The 17,484-nt window shown below is 40.1% G+C and overlaps 1 protein-coding gene across 19 annotated transcripts in view; it reads left to right on the plus strand.

The window, feature by feature from the left end:
• Positions 1-17,484, plus strand: part of MED12L (mediator complex subunit 12L) — a 131,216-nt gene that overhangs the window by 93,388 nt on the left and 20,344 nt on the right. For 17 of the 19 annotated variants that reach the window (XM_072042591.1, XM_072042594.1, XM_072042592.1 and 14 more), the window contains 13 exons: positions 1,661-1,802; positions 2,651-2,771; positions 3,510-3,611; positions 5,559-5,672; positions 7,738-7,937; positions 8,516-8,704; positions 9,665-9,739; positions 9,862-10,052; positions 10,377-10,538; positions 13,133-13,244; positions 14,508-14,597; positions 16,561-16,670; positions 17,170-17,305. In XM_072042591.1, the coding sequence (XP_071898692.1) occupies positions 1,661-1,802; positions 2,651-2,771; positions 3,510-3,611; positions 5,559-5,672; positions 7,738-7,937; positions 8,516-8,704; positions 9,665-9,739; positions 9,862-10,052; positions 10,377-10,538; positions 13,133-13,244; positions 14,508-14,597; positions 16,561-16,670; positions 17,170-17,305 (1,744 nt within the window). The remainder of the gene's footprint in view (positions 1-1,660; positions 1,803-2,650; positions 2,772-3,509; positions 3,612-5,558; positions 5,673-7,737; positions 7,938-8,515; positions 8,705-9,664; positions 9,740-9,861; positions 10,053-10,376; positions 10,539-13,132; positions 13,245-14,507; positions 14,598-16,560; positions 16,671-17,169; positions 17,306-17,484) is intronic. The other 2 variants (XM_072042602.1, XM_072042604.1) reach the window with 1 other exon arrangement.

Raw genomic sequence — 17,484 nt, forward strand, 5'->3', positions numbered from 1 at the left:
TCATTAAATATTGTAATTTATTTTTTCATAGTGAAATTCATCTTTGCGTGTAATATGTAACGTGTCAAAATCTTTTGTATAAAGTATTAACTTTTATTAAATAGAAGCTACTAGAGTTATAACAACTGTCAGTTACATTTTAGGAGTAGTTTAGACCTCATGGTGCATGGTTCCATCAGCTCTCCAACAATTCAAGTTTAGGATGAGATCAGCGCTTAGCAGGTTTTCCTGCTTTGTCTTGCTGTGGCTGTCTTCTGACACCAGCAGGTGCCGACTTTTGTCACCATACCGTGCAGCTTCTGTCTGAGCCTGTGTGTCGCTTCTTGGACCTTAAGGCTCTTAGATCTGTCTAGATGATCTCAAGATACTGACAAGAAGTATTGTGAAGAACTCATGCAGTAAAATTACTAACATCAGTGTTGAGGTTTCCACTGACAGAGTGTTTTCTGTCATAATTCATACATTCTTTTCTCAATTGCTTCCTTTTTCCTCTGTATATAGACAGTCTTCTTGTGCAAATGCAGCGTTATGGTGTTGAAACTTTTTGCCCTAGTTTCTTGTTCTGCAGTCCCTGATGCAGGTTGAAGTGGGCACCAATTTTGGATCTAGCATTTATCCCTGCCTCCAGGACCTTATTCCTCTTAAACAATGAAAATCACCAGAATTTGCTGTTCTGTTCCAATTAGGTTCCAATTTTTAGTAAGAAATTCTAATCCTGATAGTTAGGCCTAGGTGCAGCAGTAGCTGACCGTCTTTGTTAAGGTTACTGACAGATCACAAAACCTGAGGAAATGGGGATTTTTTTTCTTTTCCTGATTGGCTTCTGCCCAAAGCGTGTGCTGTTCCTGTACCCTTCTCCCTGTCCCCAGTCTGAAGCCATCTAGGAGATGGGGGGCACTTTGGAGAGCAGAGCAGCCAAGAAGCAGCGATTCTGTAGACCAGCAACATCCACATGTGGCTGAACGAGTTTCGCTGTGGAACAGGGAAAAAATAACTTGCACTGGGATGAGTCAGCTCTGCTCTGTTTTTTGCAGTGTTACCCAACTCTGAGTCACACACTGAATCACACGTTGCACAGTGTGCAGTTGGTCAAATGAGATCCATTCATGCCGTTTGATTTCGCGTCCCTCTCCTTCCCCCTAAGCAGCGGCGCTGGGCTGGCACAGTGCACGGCCCTGGGGGCTGTGGCCATGCACCACCGACACTGCTGCCTGGTGCCCCGTGAGCGAGGACAGAGCTGCTGCCTGCAGGGCCGTGCTGAGCACAGCCCCGCGTGCCCGGACAGGGAGGGAGGGTGTCCATCTGCCACGGGGGGCTGCGGGCGGCGGGGCTTTGGCTCTCCGTCCCTCTTTTTGGGCGGCTCAGCACAGGCAGGGGAGCGAGTACCAGGGCAAGTTGCACAGAGTTGGGCTCACAGAAAATAAAGGTCCCACGCTGCTGTGTGTGAGTGCCAGCTGAGTGTTGCTTGTAGGTGCGGCACTTGTCCACAGCCGAATCGCAGTAGGTTACATGTACTAGGAGTGTAATCACCTTTGGACATTACCCTCCCCTTAAGTAAGGAAACACCGGTTCTTCTGTCAAACATCGATTTCCTTTGACCTAAATATTAATTGTATTCAAAAGGTCTTGCTTCTGTATTTGTTTTTCTCTTCTCTCGTAGGATTAATGACATAGCAAACCTTTGTGCGGAGCTGACGGCATGCTGCACGGTGCTGAGCTCAGAGTGGCTAGGGGTTGTAAAAGCTCTTTGCTGCTCTTCAAATCATGTGTGGGGTTTCAATGATCTGCTCTGCAGCGTCGATGTAAGTCCACACTGTCTTCTAAAGTACCTGTTAAACTTACTTACCTCAGGTGCACTTAGAGGTATAGTAAGGTCTCCATTCAGTGCATAATGCTGGGCACAAAGTTGGTCCTATGGCCATCAGTTTTCAAGGCATTTCATGAGGTTCCTGACTGATTTTTATTCTTCCCTACATCTTCAACATGAATGTAAAATTTGGGCAGCGCTTAGAGATTTCTCTTTGTCAGCATTTTTTTCTTACTTTATTATGGAATGTTACAGAATATTGGAGGTGCTCTTGGAAAGGAGCAGATGTTGGCATACTTTTCCTGAAGTGCTGATGGATGTGTAAATAACTGTTTTAAAGACCCTGTGTTTGGTGTTGGTTCTTAAATTGTAGAGTTTGTGGTACATTTTGCTGTTCTTCACTCACCTGATATAAGTTACCATAGCCTTGTTAAGTCAGCAGGATTATGGTGACTAACGTTATTTGATATCTGATCCAATATATTGATCTGCAGTTTAGGAACAGATTGCAGCTGTGTACATTGGGGACGTATTCTTGTCCTTAAGCGAAGGAATGAGTGTTGGTATTATCAATTTTTATAGAATGATAAAATTGTCCCAGGTTTTTATAGGACGAGTGGGTTTTATTTTGGAATTAATTTGTGCTACTTGAAATAGGTCTGTGTTAAAATTAAGTTCAAAGCTATCATTATTTGTCATTAAAAGTTTGGTAATGCACTAAAATGTGGAGGCAGATGCATATGTGTGTACATTTTGCTGTTTATTCTAGTAGTTAATTCTTTAATAATCATGGCAGCGAGATGTGCGCTGTCACGTGAAGCATAGCAGTGTTTTTCTTTCCAGGTGAGTGACCTGTCATTCCATGATTCCCTGGCCACTTTCATTGCTATATTGATTGCCCGGCAGTGCTTTTCTCTGGAGGATGTAGTTCAGCACGTTGCACTGCCTTCTCTTCTTGCAGCTGGTAAGAATGTATTAAGAGAAAAACTTAGAATGAAAAACTTAAGACTTTTTAGTGAGCTTCCAATGATTGAATAAGTAGTGAATCGCCACCTGTTGTACATTACAGCATGTATGTCCCTGCAGTTCGCAAAAGGAGTGCTGCCAGGTTAGATCAGAGAACCCACAGCTGACAAGTGCTGTCAGATTTGTTGACAATGCTCTGTCCTCTTCTGTTATGCAGTATCACCAAATGTCTGCCAGATCTACTTGGGTTGTGCTGTGAAACATTTTGGAAGCTCACCTGTTCTGTGTATCCTCTGTAGCCCACAGTGTGCATTTCTCTCTCATTTCCTTCTGGCATCAATTTTCTCTCTGGCACCATCTTTGCATCCACCCTGGAGTACAGCAGCTATGGTCCCCTTTGTTGGCCACATCCCATTTCTTTTCATTTTCTGCCTGGATTTGTTTTTCTTATTTCTTCATTGTCTGTCAAAAGGCAGTTTAGCCATCTATTCTCTTCTGTCATTAATTAGGTCCCTCGCTTAACAAAAATCATACTATTCTTTCCTGTGTTTTTTTTTGTTTGTTTGTTTGTTTGTTTGTTTTTTAATGACTGAAGGCCATAAATGCTGATTCCTGTTGATGAAATTATTGTATTTGCATTTAAAATGGGGCTGTGAATTAGAACCTTTCCAGGCCTGCCAGCGTGACTTGTGAGGTCCTGGGTAGATGCCCAATGTCCATGTCCCATATTCCATAGCCTGCGGGGATCCAGATGCTGAGCCTGGGGCCAGGATGACCTGTCGGCTTCTCCTACACCTCTTCAGGACACCCCAGGTCTGCCTCTTTCCACAGGAAACAGGTAAGCTGCCTGCTGCATGGTCCTTTCATTTCAGAGAGTGAATCTGGATGTTTTTGGGTGGCTTCAGATTTCATGTGTGAAAATATCCATGGTGCAATTAGAAATTACAGCCTGCTTAAAATCACAGATTTTTCTCTAGTTAAAAGGTGATGTATACTATTCTTATTTGTTGGAAAAATGTCCTGTGTGTCCATGCTGCATGTGGCTCATCCTGCAGTGATGTAGAAACTGATAGGAATACACATAATGCAGCTTGGTAGCCTTGTGTATAAACTGAAATTATATGTGATTTTAAGTAAGGCACAGTAGAACATCTAGTCCAACAGAAGAAACACGAGGAAAACCGTCCTCAAAATGGATAAGATACATTAATGTATCTTTCCTCTTGGATTTTTTTTTTAATAATTTTTTAAAATTTGAATATTCTGTGGTCTGACTTGGGTGGTTTTGCCACAGACCAAAAGAGGAAGGAACAGGGCAAGGAACAAGCACCTGACAGTTAAAACGAAATAACCATTAAAATAACGTGTGTTTTGACTCTTAAGCATTTCAGAAAACTTGATGACAGGACTATTTCTGTGGCAAAAATAAACTGAAATCGATTATTTTAAACTCTTAAGTGACGTCAAATTTTTCCATCTAAAAGCATTAGTAGCTTCTTTTTCAACATTCTTCATTCAACAGAAATGAATAAACCTCACTTAACAAATTTGAACAAAATAAGTAAAGGCTGTGATTACTGTCTGAATAACAGAAATACATTACATGGCTCCAGGCTTCCCTAGAAATAGAGATTAATTTAAATGGAAAGGGAGAGTCATGTTAGAACTCTAGCAGGTAGTACAGATCAAACACGATGTGACTACATTGCAGACTTCTATTGTGTGTGCCTCAGTTGACCATTTCAGAACGGTGGTAGATTTGTCTTTCCTTTCTCCCTCCCTATCTTTCAGTCTGCGTATCTTCTCCTTGAAGTCAGAAAAAGCATTCACTGATGGCTTTTGCAGTCTGCTTCTAAACTGTGGGATTAGGCTTAACCATGCAACAGGCATTTATATTAATTAATTTTGCCTCATTTGTTATGAAGACTAGGTAAAGGAAGTCATTTCCTACATCTGTGAAGTCAAAACCAAAATACACTTCAACATCTCATTGTGGCTAAATTTGCTGTTTATATAGAAACAGTGAAATGACTGGCTCCTTTTTCTATTTAAGTAATTATAACTTATTTTAATATTTGATATTAATACATCACAACAGTGTGGCATGGGTTAACCCTGGTGGGCAGCTGAACCCCACTCAACTGCTCACTCACTACACCCTAGGGGAGTAGAGAATTGGAAAGGCAGAAGTGAGAAAACTTGTGGGTTGAGATTAAGATGGTTTAATACATAAAACCGAAGTTGCACATGCAAGCAAAGTAAAGCAAGGAATTCATTCACTACTTCCCATTGGTAGGCAGATGTTCAGCCACTTCCAAGAAAGCAGGGCTGAACATGCATGATGTTTTTTTCGGAAGACAAATGCCATCACTGACATGCCCTCAGTGCCCTGGCTGTCCACCCCCCACCAACTTCTTGTGCGTTCTCAGCCTCCTCGCTGGTGGGACAGTGTGAGAAACAGAAGGGCCTTCGCTTTGTAAGGACTGCTCAGCAGCAACAAACCCATCACTGTTATCACCACTATTTTAATTTCAAATCCAAAACATAGCACCATGCAAGCTACTGCAAAGAAAACTAACTCTATGCCAGCCAAAACCAGAACACCATGTATCTCATTTGATTTTAATGACTTACCCTTTGGTCTTCAACTTCAGTTATGACATTCGATTCTTCATTCAGTTACCGTGTTTCTATAGCTGTTTTGGATGAAAAGGATTTTGTACAAAGGAAATTTCAGATGGTAAAGCATAACCATTTTCCAAAAGATTTGCTCTTCTTTCCATAGGGAAATTATTTCCTGGAATTCGTTCTTCTTGTGATCGTCACCTCTTGGCTGCTGCTCACAACAGTATAGAAGTGGGAGCTGTGTTTGCAGTCTTAAAAGCAATTTTGATGCTTGGTAAGATTATGCAGAGTCATGCGTAATGTTTTTGCTCTAGGGCTTGGGTTAAAGCTGTACAGTGATACTTCACATATACTGGGAAAGAAAAGCGCCGGTGACAGAAGAAAAATGTAGATGCTGTCTGTGCTTCTGTAGCATACGAGTAGTGTTTCCCCCACAGGTCAAGAGACAGCATTTTTCTCTGGTGAGTCAGGCCTAGCTGATGAGCCTGCAAGCAGATGTGGCTTTTTAACATTTTGACCTCCCCTGCCACCAAGTCCCAGTACACTTTAAATTCAGGCAAGTCACGCTCAAGAGGAAATAAGGTCTCAGATCACTTTTCCCACCTTTTTCTGTGCTTTCCACAAGTTGTGTCTGTCAGTCATTGAGAAACTTAAAAAAGAATCACTGCTAAGCAAAGCAACTCTCCATGAACAAGGAGTGTAATATTTATTCAAACAAATAACTATCTCAGAGTTTTGATTTGGCTTAAGTTCAGGTAAAGCTCTGGGGAACTGTGGTGATGTGTATTTTTGGAGCTAAGTAAATCCAATTAAACAAACAAGTTCTCCCAGATGTGCATATACCAACAGAGGTATACCTCCAGCTAGAGTACTAACATTATGTTCTCTGTTGGTCTGTGTCTCAGAACTCTCAAAAACCTCATAGTCCTTAACAACGTGACTATGCTGGGAAAGAAGTTAAGGAAATAGCTAGCAGAGATGGACTGATAGATTGGAAGTGAGCTTGAAATACGTTTATGGCCATTATCTATGTTCTCTTGCTCTTTAGAGTGCTGAGATCTGCTATTTTTCTTCACTAATACTGTGCAGTGTGAACACTTGCTGTTTCATCCCTACACAGGGACATGGTTTGAATAGGGTCTTGGTGCAGGGTGATAAGAAGGAAGATCTGGACACACAGCTTGTTTGTGTCTTCACTGCAACTCACATGGCAGTCAGTTTACACTGTCAGTCTCCTTATTTTAATATTTTGCTGGTAGTTGTCGATTTTAGGAAGAAATCCTAGCATAATGTACAACCAGAGGCCATGGTGTGGAAGTGGATGTTTAAAAGAGTAAGTATTTAATGTGGTGCTGAAACAAACCATTTCGCCTTGTCATGCCGTGTTAGTTGATGTTGACGGTAAACTGAGAGGTTTTCTAGGGGATAACTATCATATATGGTCAAACAGGTGTGATCCACAGGAGTTTGTGCTGACTTAACAATTTGGCTATATTAGCCTGCTTCACCTGCACGCTCCTGGAAGGCCTCACAGGCTCTAGGGTGTTATTACATGCAGTAGTTTGGGCTATTTTCTGCTATTTTCTCCACTTCTACATGCTGTAGTTGCATCTACTTTCTTGTCCATGGCTGCAAAGCCTTAAACATCTGTTTTAACATAGACTGTTACAGGTCTTATTTTTTGCATCATGTCCTAACTGCTTTTCCTTCCTCCATTGCTCACCCCTGCTTGTTTCAGGCAGATGTTGGCACAGAGCTGAGCTGATGCCTTGCAGGGAAGATCAGCTCTCCCATGTTTTCCAGGGCTCCCTCACCATGTGCTGCCCTTTTCCATTCCCATGAAGATCCATCCTTCTGGTGGAAAAGTTCATAGTAAGACAACTGAGGGTACCATCAGTCGAGACTTGTCTCTTGATCTATGGAGTGTTAATAAATCAAAGTAAGAGAGAAGACTTGGAAAAATCAGACATCTGAGAACAATGAGTAACCCAACACTTCCTTATCTGCCAAAGCAAGTCCGTGCATTCGAAGGTGCTCCACTTTCCTGTGGAGCACGGCGGTTTTAGTTGTGCTTGATCTGTATAAATGTTTTTCTGCTTCTGAAATATCCATCAAAAAGATACCATGCAAAATGAAGCGAGCAGACAATACTTTGGCCGTAGCGATTTTCAGATCACTAAAACTTATTGCTGCTTTTTTTTTTTTTTTTTTTTTTTTAAAAGAAAAAGCTTTACTCCTGTTTTATTCCTCAGCTAGCCTGTGCCTGTGCAGATGTCCCTGTCTAGAGGCATGGGGCCTTGGGTAAAGTTCACTCTGTGCTTGTGTCCTTTGCTCTGCAGGTGATGCCGAGATCGGCAGCAGCAGTGTCAACCCCTTGAAGAGCGAGGACTTCACTATGAGAGGCTTATTAGAAGACCTCAATGAGGATGAAATGTGGGGTTCCTCTCACACACTGAAATCATGTGGAAAAGCTGTTTCCATAGAAACTGCTAGTTTAAGCGAGTATGCTAGATATGTGCTAAGAACTATTTGCCAGCAGGTAATTTGTAAAAACTACTCTTCTGTCTTCATTTAGCAAAACAATGGTATTTTATTTGAAAAGGATAATGTATTTTGGTATAAAATGAATGCTGAAATATTTAAATATTTGAGTTCTCTTTGGGTTTCCTGTTTTGGAGCAGAGATGTTTAATAGACTGAGTAGTATGTTAGTGGGGGAAATAATGGCATAAGTTGGTTGTTAGTGTCTCCCTATGCTCTATCAGGTCTGAGGTATTTTTCCTACCTGACCCTCAAGCACTTTGAGAAGACAATAGGACCACTCCATCAGCTGTCTGTTCAAAGTGCTTTTACAGTAGTCTTTCTTTTATTACAAAGTTGCTTTCAAATTATAGAAGTTCTTCAAAGCTTGGAAGGAATTAATTTTTGAAAACAGTTAACAGTCATACTTCCAGGTGGAAATCTGTCATCTGAATGACAGATGACGTTTCTAATCTCTGATAAACCGTATTTCCTTTTAAGTTTTGCGTATAGATAATCACTTTTCTGCTTAGCTTAATGAAAGGTAATATTTGAACATTGAAACTATCTTCTGAATCTGTTATCTGGTTACTTACAGGAATGGGTTGGAGAACATTGCTTAAAAGAACCTGAGAGGCTATGCACAGACAAAGATCTTATTTTGGATCCTGTTCTTTCAAACAAACAAGCACAGAAACTTCTTCAACTTATCTGCTATCCTCATGGTATTAAAGAATGCACTGAGGGAGACAACCCTCAGAGGCAGCACATCAAACGCATACTTCAGGTAATGCAGCGGAGAAAACGAAGGTTCAAAACCCACCTGTGAGGTACTAACTCTTAACCTGTCATTCAGCAGCAGCACAAGGTGATGATGATTTGCAATTCCTGGTGCAATCAAGTGTTAGATTCTTCTTTAAACATTATATGTGCTCAGGATCTCTAGTCTTTGCTGTAAACATCTTACAGAATTCTGGTGCCTCTACTTCTGATTTCATAGTTTTGGAGGAAACAAGTGTGCTGCATGCTCATTGTTGCTGTTTATCATTGTCAGCCGTTAAGGAGCTGCTGAAAAGGGAGCTGCTGCTTTTGGGGATGTTTAGGTGGAGATGCATACTGTCTCAGTAGGGCTCTGTGACAGCAGTGGCTTGTAAGACACTCCTGCTCTGTGGAAAAGGCTCAAATGCAATCCACGTGGTCCTAAACTGATTGCTTCTTCAAATCCAAATACTATAGGAATAATTCCATTCCTCAAACTTACAAAAATGGATTTTCTGTGAAATCTCAACTGTGTCGAGTCAACAATAGCCAGACCAGGACAAAAATTGATTGGTGTTCTGCAAAACAATCACTTTAGCTGCTTGGTTTACTTTAATCATGTCTAGATGGCCTTGTACTAAATACAAACGTGTCTATTTGGATGACAGCACAATGGTTAAATATATTTATTAAAGAAAATACTAATTACATTTTCTGTATTTGTATTTAACTAAACTCATATTTTGCAGAGAGCAGGATTTTTATTCAGAAAAGTTGCACAGTTACTGAGTAATGGTGGACCATTAACGTAGTTTCTTGAGTGGGTCTGATATTCTGGAATGCCATTAGATTATTAAAAAGAGTAGTGATTGTGATGATCTGCTTGTAAGAAGGCTTTTGCATATAATACATTCAATTATGAGATATTTCTTCCCCTCACACCTTTGAAGTGTTGACACCTGTATTTGTAATGTTGATTCTTTCACAGAATTTAGATCAGTGGACTCTCCGTCAGTCTTGGTTGGAGCTGCAACTAATGATCAAGCAGTGCATGAAGGAGTCTGTGAGTATTTGTTTTCAAACTTACTTTTTTGCATTAAATGTTTAGATAAGACTGTTAAATTTTAACGTAGTCCATGAGCAAACATACCATGAATGTGCTAGTTTGCTTATGTTTTACTGTAGGGTTCTGGGTCTGTGGCTGAAATGAACAGCTTGTTGGATAATATTGCAAAGGCGACAATAGAGGTGTTTCAGCAATCCGCTGATCTAAACAATAACTCTTCTAACTCTGGTATAGGCCTCTTCAATCCAAACTCTGTTGGAAATGCTGACACAAGTAATACAAGACAGAATGGTAAAAAGACATTCCTAAGGTATTTTCTGTAGCACCTTTTTAATTATTTTAGCCAACGTGATGCTTAATTGTGCATAGATTGCCTAGACATTTTGCACTTGAAGCAGGAATGTACAGAAATGAGTTACCTGAAGGTTACTTCTATTTACTTTTGTTTAACAATAAATGTAGTTGCTATTCTTGAATTTTTGGAAATCAGAAATTATGATTGTTCAGTCCACACTAGTTACTCCAGACGTGTTGTGCCAACTGCTTTATTAAAGCAGTTCAGTTTTTTAACAGCTAGTACTGGTTGCAAAACTACATGGATATTTTGGCTGAAATACGTTTGCTCTGTTTCTAGCTCTTCTGAGAGGCGAGGAGTATGGCTGGTGGCTCCCTTGATTGCAAAACTGCCTACCTCAGTTCAAGGTAGGGTCTTGAAAGCTGCAGGAGAAGAGCTGGAGAAAGGGCAACATTTGGGGTCATCTTCTAAGAAGGAAAGAGATAGACAGAAGCAAAAGAGGTATGACCTTGGGAGATCTCTGTTAACAGATCTAGAAGGTATTTTTGAAGGAGGGGTATACTGGACTGGGTTTTTGCTTCACAAGGCCTCATTGGCTCACTTCTTTGGAGCAGTAAGTTATCAAACCGAGACAGGTTTCAGGTTTCATTTAGTCTGAAAAATACCATTGGTTTCAGAAGACAAAATGTGAAAGCTTTGTAACACGTCTTCCAGTGGCTATTCTGCAGCTTGCTGATGGGTGATGTTGGAAATTAAAAAGGACAATCAGAGGGCTTGTTGTCTCTTCCCTTCTGTGGCGGTAGGCCACTTCCTTGCCAGTAAGATACCATAACTGTCCTGAGATGTCACTTAATTCCTGTGGAGAGTAGTGGAGCTTGAAGTTCATCTCTAACTTTTCCAAAGGAATGAGAATTTTAATCATTTAATAGTTATTGATTTTTCATTTAGTAAATATTCTTGTACAGTGTTTATTATTTGTTTTTACTTTGTTCCAGTTATGATGTAAATTACGTTAAACACTCTACACAACAAAGCCTCTTAGCTTCAAATACTGACCGTCTTTCTTCTTGGAAAGCTCTTCCAAAGTACACTTGTTAGAGAGAAAGCAAATCAGTTCTTAAAGGCTCAGGGTTTTTGACTGTTACATATGATACCACTATAAGTTTATTGTTCTTGTGTTATTAGTGAGCATTGTTATTCATCCTCCATGTTTTTCATGCTGTATATTTTCCCTGAACAAGGGACCAATAATTGGGCATTACCACTTTATAGTACTCTTGCATGTATTGATTTTTGACTTATAGTTGTCATTAAATTCCGTGGAACCTTTTAAATCTGCTCTTTTTCAGCCTCTTCCAACTAGCTTATTTTACCCATAGGGTTAAAAGATTTATTTTTTTTCTTTCCCTGACAATTGCTATATGCCTGTTACTCTGTGTCAGGTTGGACCCTAGTTCATTTGTGCTCTTTCTTTAAGAAGCTCCTCATGTAACAAATATATCAGTCTAGAGAGCTTTGCCGTGTTCAGTTTTTGAATTAAATCCTTGTCCTTCTACTTCATTTGTAGTACCTGCCTGTTCCACTGATAGACAAAAATGACATCTTGCTTTACTGATCTCTTTGCTAGGTATTTCTGGGTATTTCAGCACTCTTCTGCTATTCACTGGCTCTCATGCAATTTGCCAGGTTTTTTTGCATCAGTAAAAGGGAGTATGGAACCTCTCTCTGCTTTCTTTTTGTATGGGAGAGATCATGTCTAGAAAACCTAAAAGAAGAATCCCTTCAAACCACAAATAAAATGCTGTAGAAACTGTTAAGCCCTTCCTCCATGACAGGTCCCATGCACAGAAGTAAAAGCATTTACAAGGTTGTTATAATTGCAACAATAAATGACTTCACCAGTGGCTTTTTGAAACCTTTCAATTTCAATCAAAACCAAACTTTCCTACTCTGATCATGACAAAATCTTATACAGGGTATTTGTTGTATCTTTTTTTCAAATCCCACTTTCTGTAGCAAGGATAACTATTGTGATAATAGTTATCTTGCAAGTTGTAAATTTTTCTTATGGAAATGAACGAGTAAATGAACACATGTTCCTACCATGGGTGTTCCTCAAATATGAAAACAAAACAAACAAACAAACAAACAAACCTGTTTAACATGACTTCCGTAATTGCAGACTTTCTAATTTGCTTGTTTTACGGAACCTAGAGATTTTGCCATTCCTTAATACTAGTTGTCACATAAAATGCTGAAGTCAGGTTAACTGCCAAATGAAAATAACTGCTGAAATGAAAATTTACAATAAATGTGTGTGTGTATGCATGGATACGTCTCTATTGTGTTTAAGGATGCATGTAATTTTCTAGGAGCTTACATACCTAAAACTGTAAAAATCATTGCACGAAATGTTACTCAAATACCTTTGCTGACGTTTTTTACTTCTCTTCTACTTTACATGTTGTAGTTTCAGATTTGTCTCTGTTTCTTTCAGTTTGTCTAAATTTTATGTTCATAATGGATGCCCTTTACTATATGTATGTATGTATGTATTCTGAAAACCATTACAAAGTTTCCTAAAAACGTTTAAAGCTGCATCTCAGTTTACATACACTAAACCCGTGTAAAATTTTAAGTGGAATTTAGGTGGCTTACATTCTAATCAGTGCTTGTAGGGGAACCTCGGGATTCACTTCAGACCACTAACATGGATTAGAAACTTCAGCTGCCTGGTCTCCACTACAATTATCTCCCTGTTTAATGAAAGTAGTTTTCAAATAGCATGCTCTGCTTCTGAGTCAGGCCTTCAAGTGTCCATGTAATTCTTGGTCATTCAGTGCCTTGAGCTAGGTGGGTTCTCAGTAATGGCATGTATAACGTGTGCATTTATACTGGCTGGTGCTCTTCCTATTTACGTGCATGTTCTTTTAATTTGTCATGTGAGACTTTAATTTACTAAAACAGAAACAGACATAGATGCAGGCAATGCCACTTCCAGGGGGAAAAAATAGACAAAACAAGGAAGGTGGTGAAGATTTGGGGGGTATTAAAATAATGTTACTAATTGACTTCTGTGTTTGCTTCTCTTAAAGCATGTCTCTTTTGAGTCAGCAACCTTTCCTTTCTTTGGTACTTACTTGCCTTAAGGGACAGGATGAGCAACGGGAAGGGCTTCTAACATCACTGCAGAATCAAGTTAATCAGGTAAAACAAGCACATAACCATAAGCACCCTTCACTGGATGTTTGTGTCATCAGTTTTATGTTTATAGGACAGTTTCAAGCCAGGAAAATTATAGTGCATGGCCTACCAAAAGGAACAGTCCAAGGAAGAAAGAATGGGGAAGTGTTTTATCAATTTATGAGAGTAATTTTCTTATTTTTATTTTTTAAATTGTTATGGAAAAATCTATTGAACTTGAGACTGGTTTCAGTTCTTTCCAGGAAACACAGTAACTGATGCTTGTTCTGAGAGGAAGAGTCTTCTCAGTCTCTAGCTTGGTCAGAAAAAAGTTTTTATAAGTTTGAAACTTAACATCTTTGGGAAAAGCTTTAATCTTCTCCAGCTAGTACAGTTAAGTTGTGAGTTTTTTTGTTTGTTTATTTGTTTTGCTCTTGCTTGTTTGTTTTAACATTGCTAGTCCCAGACTGGTCTATTGCCCAGAGAAACTATCGCTACAACTTTTCCTTCACTTACGCTCATTCACAAGCTCTGATTCTGCTGTAGCCTCCTTGTTCCCATCTGGTTGATGCTGTAGCCTACATGAATATTGCTAGCTCCTAGACACAGTCCTCTAAGTGAACATACGCAGTACCCAGTGTAGTGGGAATACATGTGTGTTTCCTTTTTCTGTCTCTAGTTTCTCTAACTTACTGTGGCAGTGAAAATTGATACTTGTAGGGCTGGTATTTGCCCATACTGCTCTCACTGCAGGTCTAGGCTCAGACTTTGGTTCACATCCTAGTTAAATTCATTCCTTTGATCTTTTTTTCCCTGGTGTTACTGCCACTTGGATTCTTCTTTAGAGGTATGGTTTCTCCTCTGAAATGCAGCTGGTCCAGATTCCCTAAGGTTTTGGTCCTTTCTCATCCAGAGCACCCAACAGGATTCTGTTGGGAAGCTGCATCCAGGACAAGAGATCCATTTAGATACATATGGTGAGCAGTTAAATAGGATGTTTGAACTCTATTTTTAATAAATGCATAATGAAGATCCTTATTTTCTTTTTGCTACAATAGGAAGATCTAGTCACATAATTGATAGCAGAGTATTAACCCTGTATAAATTCAATTTTTACCTTCCCTGTTTTTTATTTAATATGCTCTAAGCTTTGAACAGGCATGACGATAAGAAAGGTTAATAATCTTTTATGGCTCCTCAGAGGTAATGGTCACAAATACTTAAACTTGAAGGGGAGAAAATTCCTCTACAGGGAGTAAACAACCTTACTCAAATGGTTTCTTTTAGATCCTTAGTAACTGGAGGGAAGAACGGTACCAGGATGATGTTAAAGCTAGACAAATGATGCATGAAGCCTTACAACTTCGTCTTAATTTGGTAAGGAAAACTTACATGCTTCTTCTGTTGGTATAAAGAGATGTAGCAGCTACTTGAAGTACATGGTAAGGTGCAAGAACTACTGTGTCTGGGCAGTGCAGGGGCCAGGGCTCCCAGGGGCAGCAAAGGCCATTAGTGCTCCCCGTGCCTCAGTGTGGCATCACTGGGGTTTCTCTGCTTTTCCCATCTCTCTTGTTTCAGCTCATGCTTCCTGGCCATAGTGTTTGGGCATTGTTCATATAAAATGAGTAGGAAGGACAGACTATGCCCAATTCACACCTTGTTTTTGTGCTGCTTTCATCCTTTTGGTGGCACTGGAATATCAGAAATTGTATCACCTTTATTTAGACGCTGAAGGTTATTGTCTACTGATGGGCTGGTTTATCCTCTTGTGACAAGCAAGGGATTTATGGAATTAGGCAATATAGCTGATCTTTTTGGAGGTCTCGGGAAATGTAATATTTGGCTGTTTAATTTACATGTGCAATTTCAGTTGCCACTACTTGAATATCAATTGATTTAAAAAGTTTCCATTGAGTCGTTCAATGTCCCACATCTCCTGAAACTTCTGTAGTAGATGTCAGGGTCACTGCAGCTCATTTAGCACAGTGATGTAGGTGTATAGAGACTTTGTAAGGCCAAGTGAGGGAGCTCCAAGGCAGGAGTAATACTGCAGCACTGTTCTTCTCCCACCTCCTTGGAAGCTGCTCAGGTGCAACCAGAGGGGGAAACCATATGCTGCCACTGGCTCAGGGCAGGGGGACTTGAGCCAACGCTTGATATGGATAATAAGTGGTTTATTACTAAAGCAGTAAGATTTTATCCCTTTGTAAACAATAACCTACATATGTAGTCGAAGGAGTAATCTTAGACAAAGTCAACAAGGTGTAGGAGCTAAAAGCAGGTACTGAGATTTGAAACAGTCTGTGTTTCTTGAGCAGGGTACAATGTAGAAATAAGCTTTAAGCATTGGGAAGAATCGTGAAGTGAGACAACTACAGGCATAAAAAGTGAAGGATTTAGTGTGATTATAAACATGAAAAAAATATTTTTGGAAAGTTGTAAAATGGGGAACAGGCAAGATGATTCGAAGCAGATACTGCATGCAGGGATAATACACAAACCAGCAATGCTGACAGGAGCATCATGGTAGAGCAGGAGGACCCTGGGCTGCAGTGCACCAGCGAGGAAAGACCAGTGTTGGTTTGCGTTAGCTCCCTTAGGCCTCCTGTTGTGTAACAGGGAGATGCTTATTCCTCTACGGAGTTGGCACTGTCTGAAGGCTTGACCCGTGCTTGCATTAGCCAGAAGTGTTGGATCTTTGAAATGTGGGGTTTGGGCTCTATTCTGGCTGGTTTGGAAATCAGGCGCATAAGCTGAGCAGGTATCTTGTGTTGATGCAGGTTCATCCTTTGCAGGAACAGTTCTGATGAAATGGCTCCTTCTCAAAGAAAAGGCATGTTTTACAGTGTCATAAAATACTCGTAGGAATTGGGAAAAATTGTTTGTGGAGTCAAATACATCATGTAGCAGTTTTTATTTTCAGTCAATGCTATCTTGTTCTTTAGGTCCTTTTCTCTATGCAGTGGATTTTATTGTCTAATTTTTGTATGTGGGGGGAAGGCAATAACTAAAAGGTTTTACTTCAGTACCTTTTCAGTTCTAAGAATCTTTTCATACACTTCAAAATTTGTTGCGTCAAACATGAAAGTGAAGATAGGAAGCTGAAGGAGCAGTGCAGTACTATTTTGCTTTTCTGTAGTTCCTTCATAGGAGAAGCTTTTTTTCTGAAAGAATGGGGTAGGGAGAAAAAGTTGTTTAAGCTCAGTACATCAGAGTGGCAGTCAGCACGCAAGAACACATGGGACTGGATGGCAGTTTTATTCATAAGTAACACGTGATGAGGAAGCATGCATCTGTGAGATACATGCAGAGCTTTGCTATCTGCTGTGTTATTTTGCAGGTAGGTGGCATGTTTGATACTGTGCAGAGGAGTACCCAGTGGACCACTGACTGGGCACTTCTGCTCCTTCAGATAATCACTTCAGGAACTGTTGATATGCAGACCAACAAGTATGTCTGCGCTGTTAAAACAAGCTAATCAATGTCCTTCGTGCCTTTAAATCTAGATTGCATGGATGTTACTGTTATATTTTTCTTATTATTACCGTATTACTGCTTGAGTGCAACTTACATGCTCAATGCTGGTCTCAGCTGGGGAACATCTCTATCTTGGAAAGCACTGGAAACACTATTTACACAGCTCCTTAACAAGCATGTTTTCCTAGCAGTTTCCCAAACCGGAGCTGTAGTTCCTAATGACTATTAGCTCTTTGTGCTGTGTGTAGCTCTGAGCTGTGGTGTGTAAGATCTGTGTGTGTATCCTGACAGTTCACCTGCATGTATACACCGGGGCCGCTGCATGCGAGCTGAGTTGTGTGTGCATGCAGAAAGCACTGAAAAATTCGGCTTGTCTAAAGAGCTGTGTTTGTGCCTTTTGCTGTGAATATCTGTCCCTGGATCTCTTAGCAATGTGTAATTCCTCGGGTAACACTTGTAATTTTACTCTCAGTGAATTGTTCACAACTGTGCTTGACATGCTGGGCGTTCTCATCAACGGGACACTTGCCTCCGACTTGTCAAATGCTTCTCAAGGAGGGCCTGAGGAAAACAAAAGGGCTTATATGAATTTAGTGAAAAAGTTAAAAGTAAGTGTTACATCTCATCATTTTCAGCATTTCTTTTGAATCACATTTTCAACTTTTCATCTTGCCATTTCTAGTATCTGGGAAGGCCTCAGAAAAAGAGGAGAGAATGAAGTAGCACTAGTGGTAATAAGGAACGAAAGAAGGAAATTAAATAAAATAGGAATGTGAGGGTGGGGAAA

This window comes from Anas platyrhynchos, chromosome 9, assembly GCF_047663525.1.
Source record: "Anas platyrhynchos isolate ZD024472 breed Pekin duck chromosome 9, IASCAAS_PekinDuck_T2T, whole genome shotgun sequence".
NCBI lineage: Eukaryota > Metazoa > Chordata > Aves > Anseriformes > Anatidae > Anas > Anas platyrhynchos.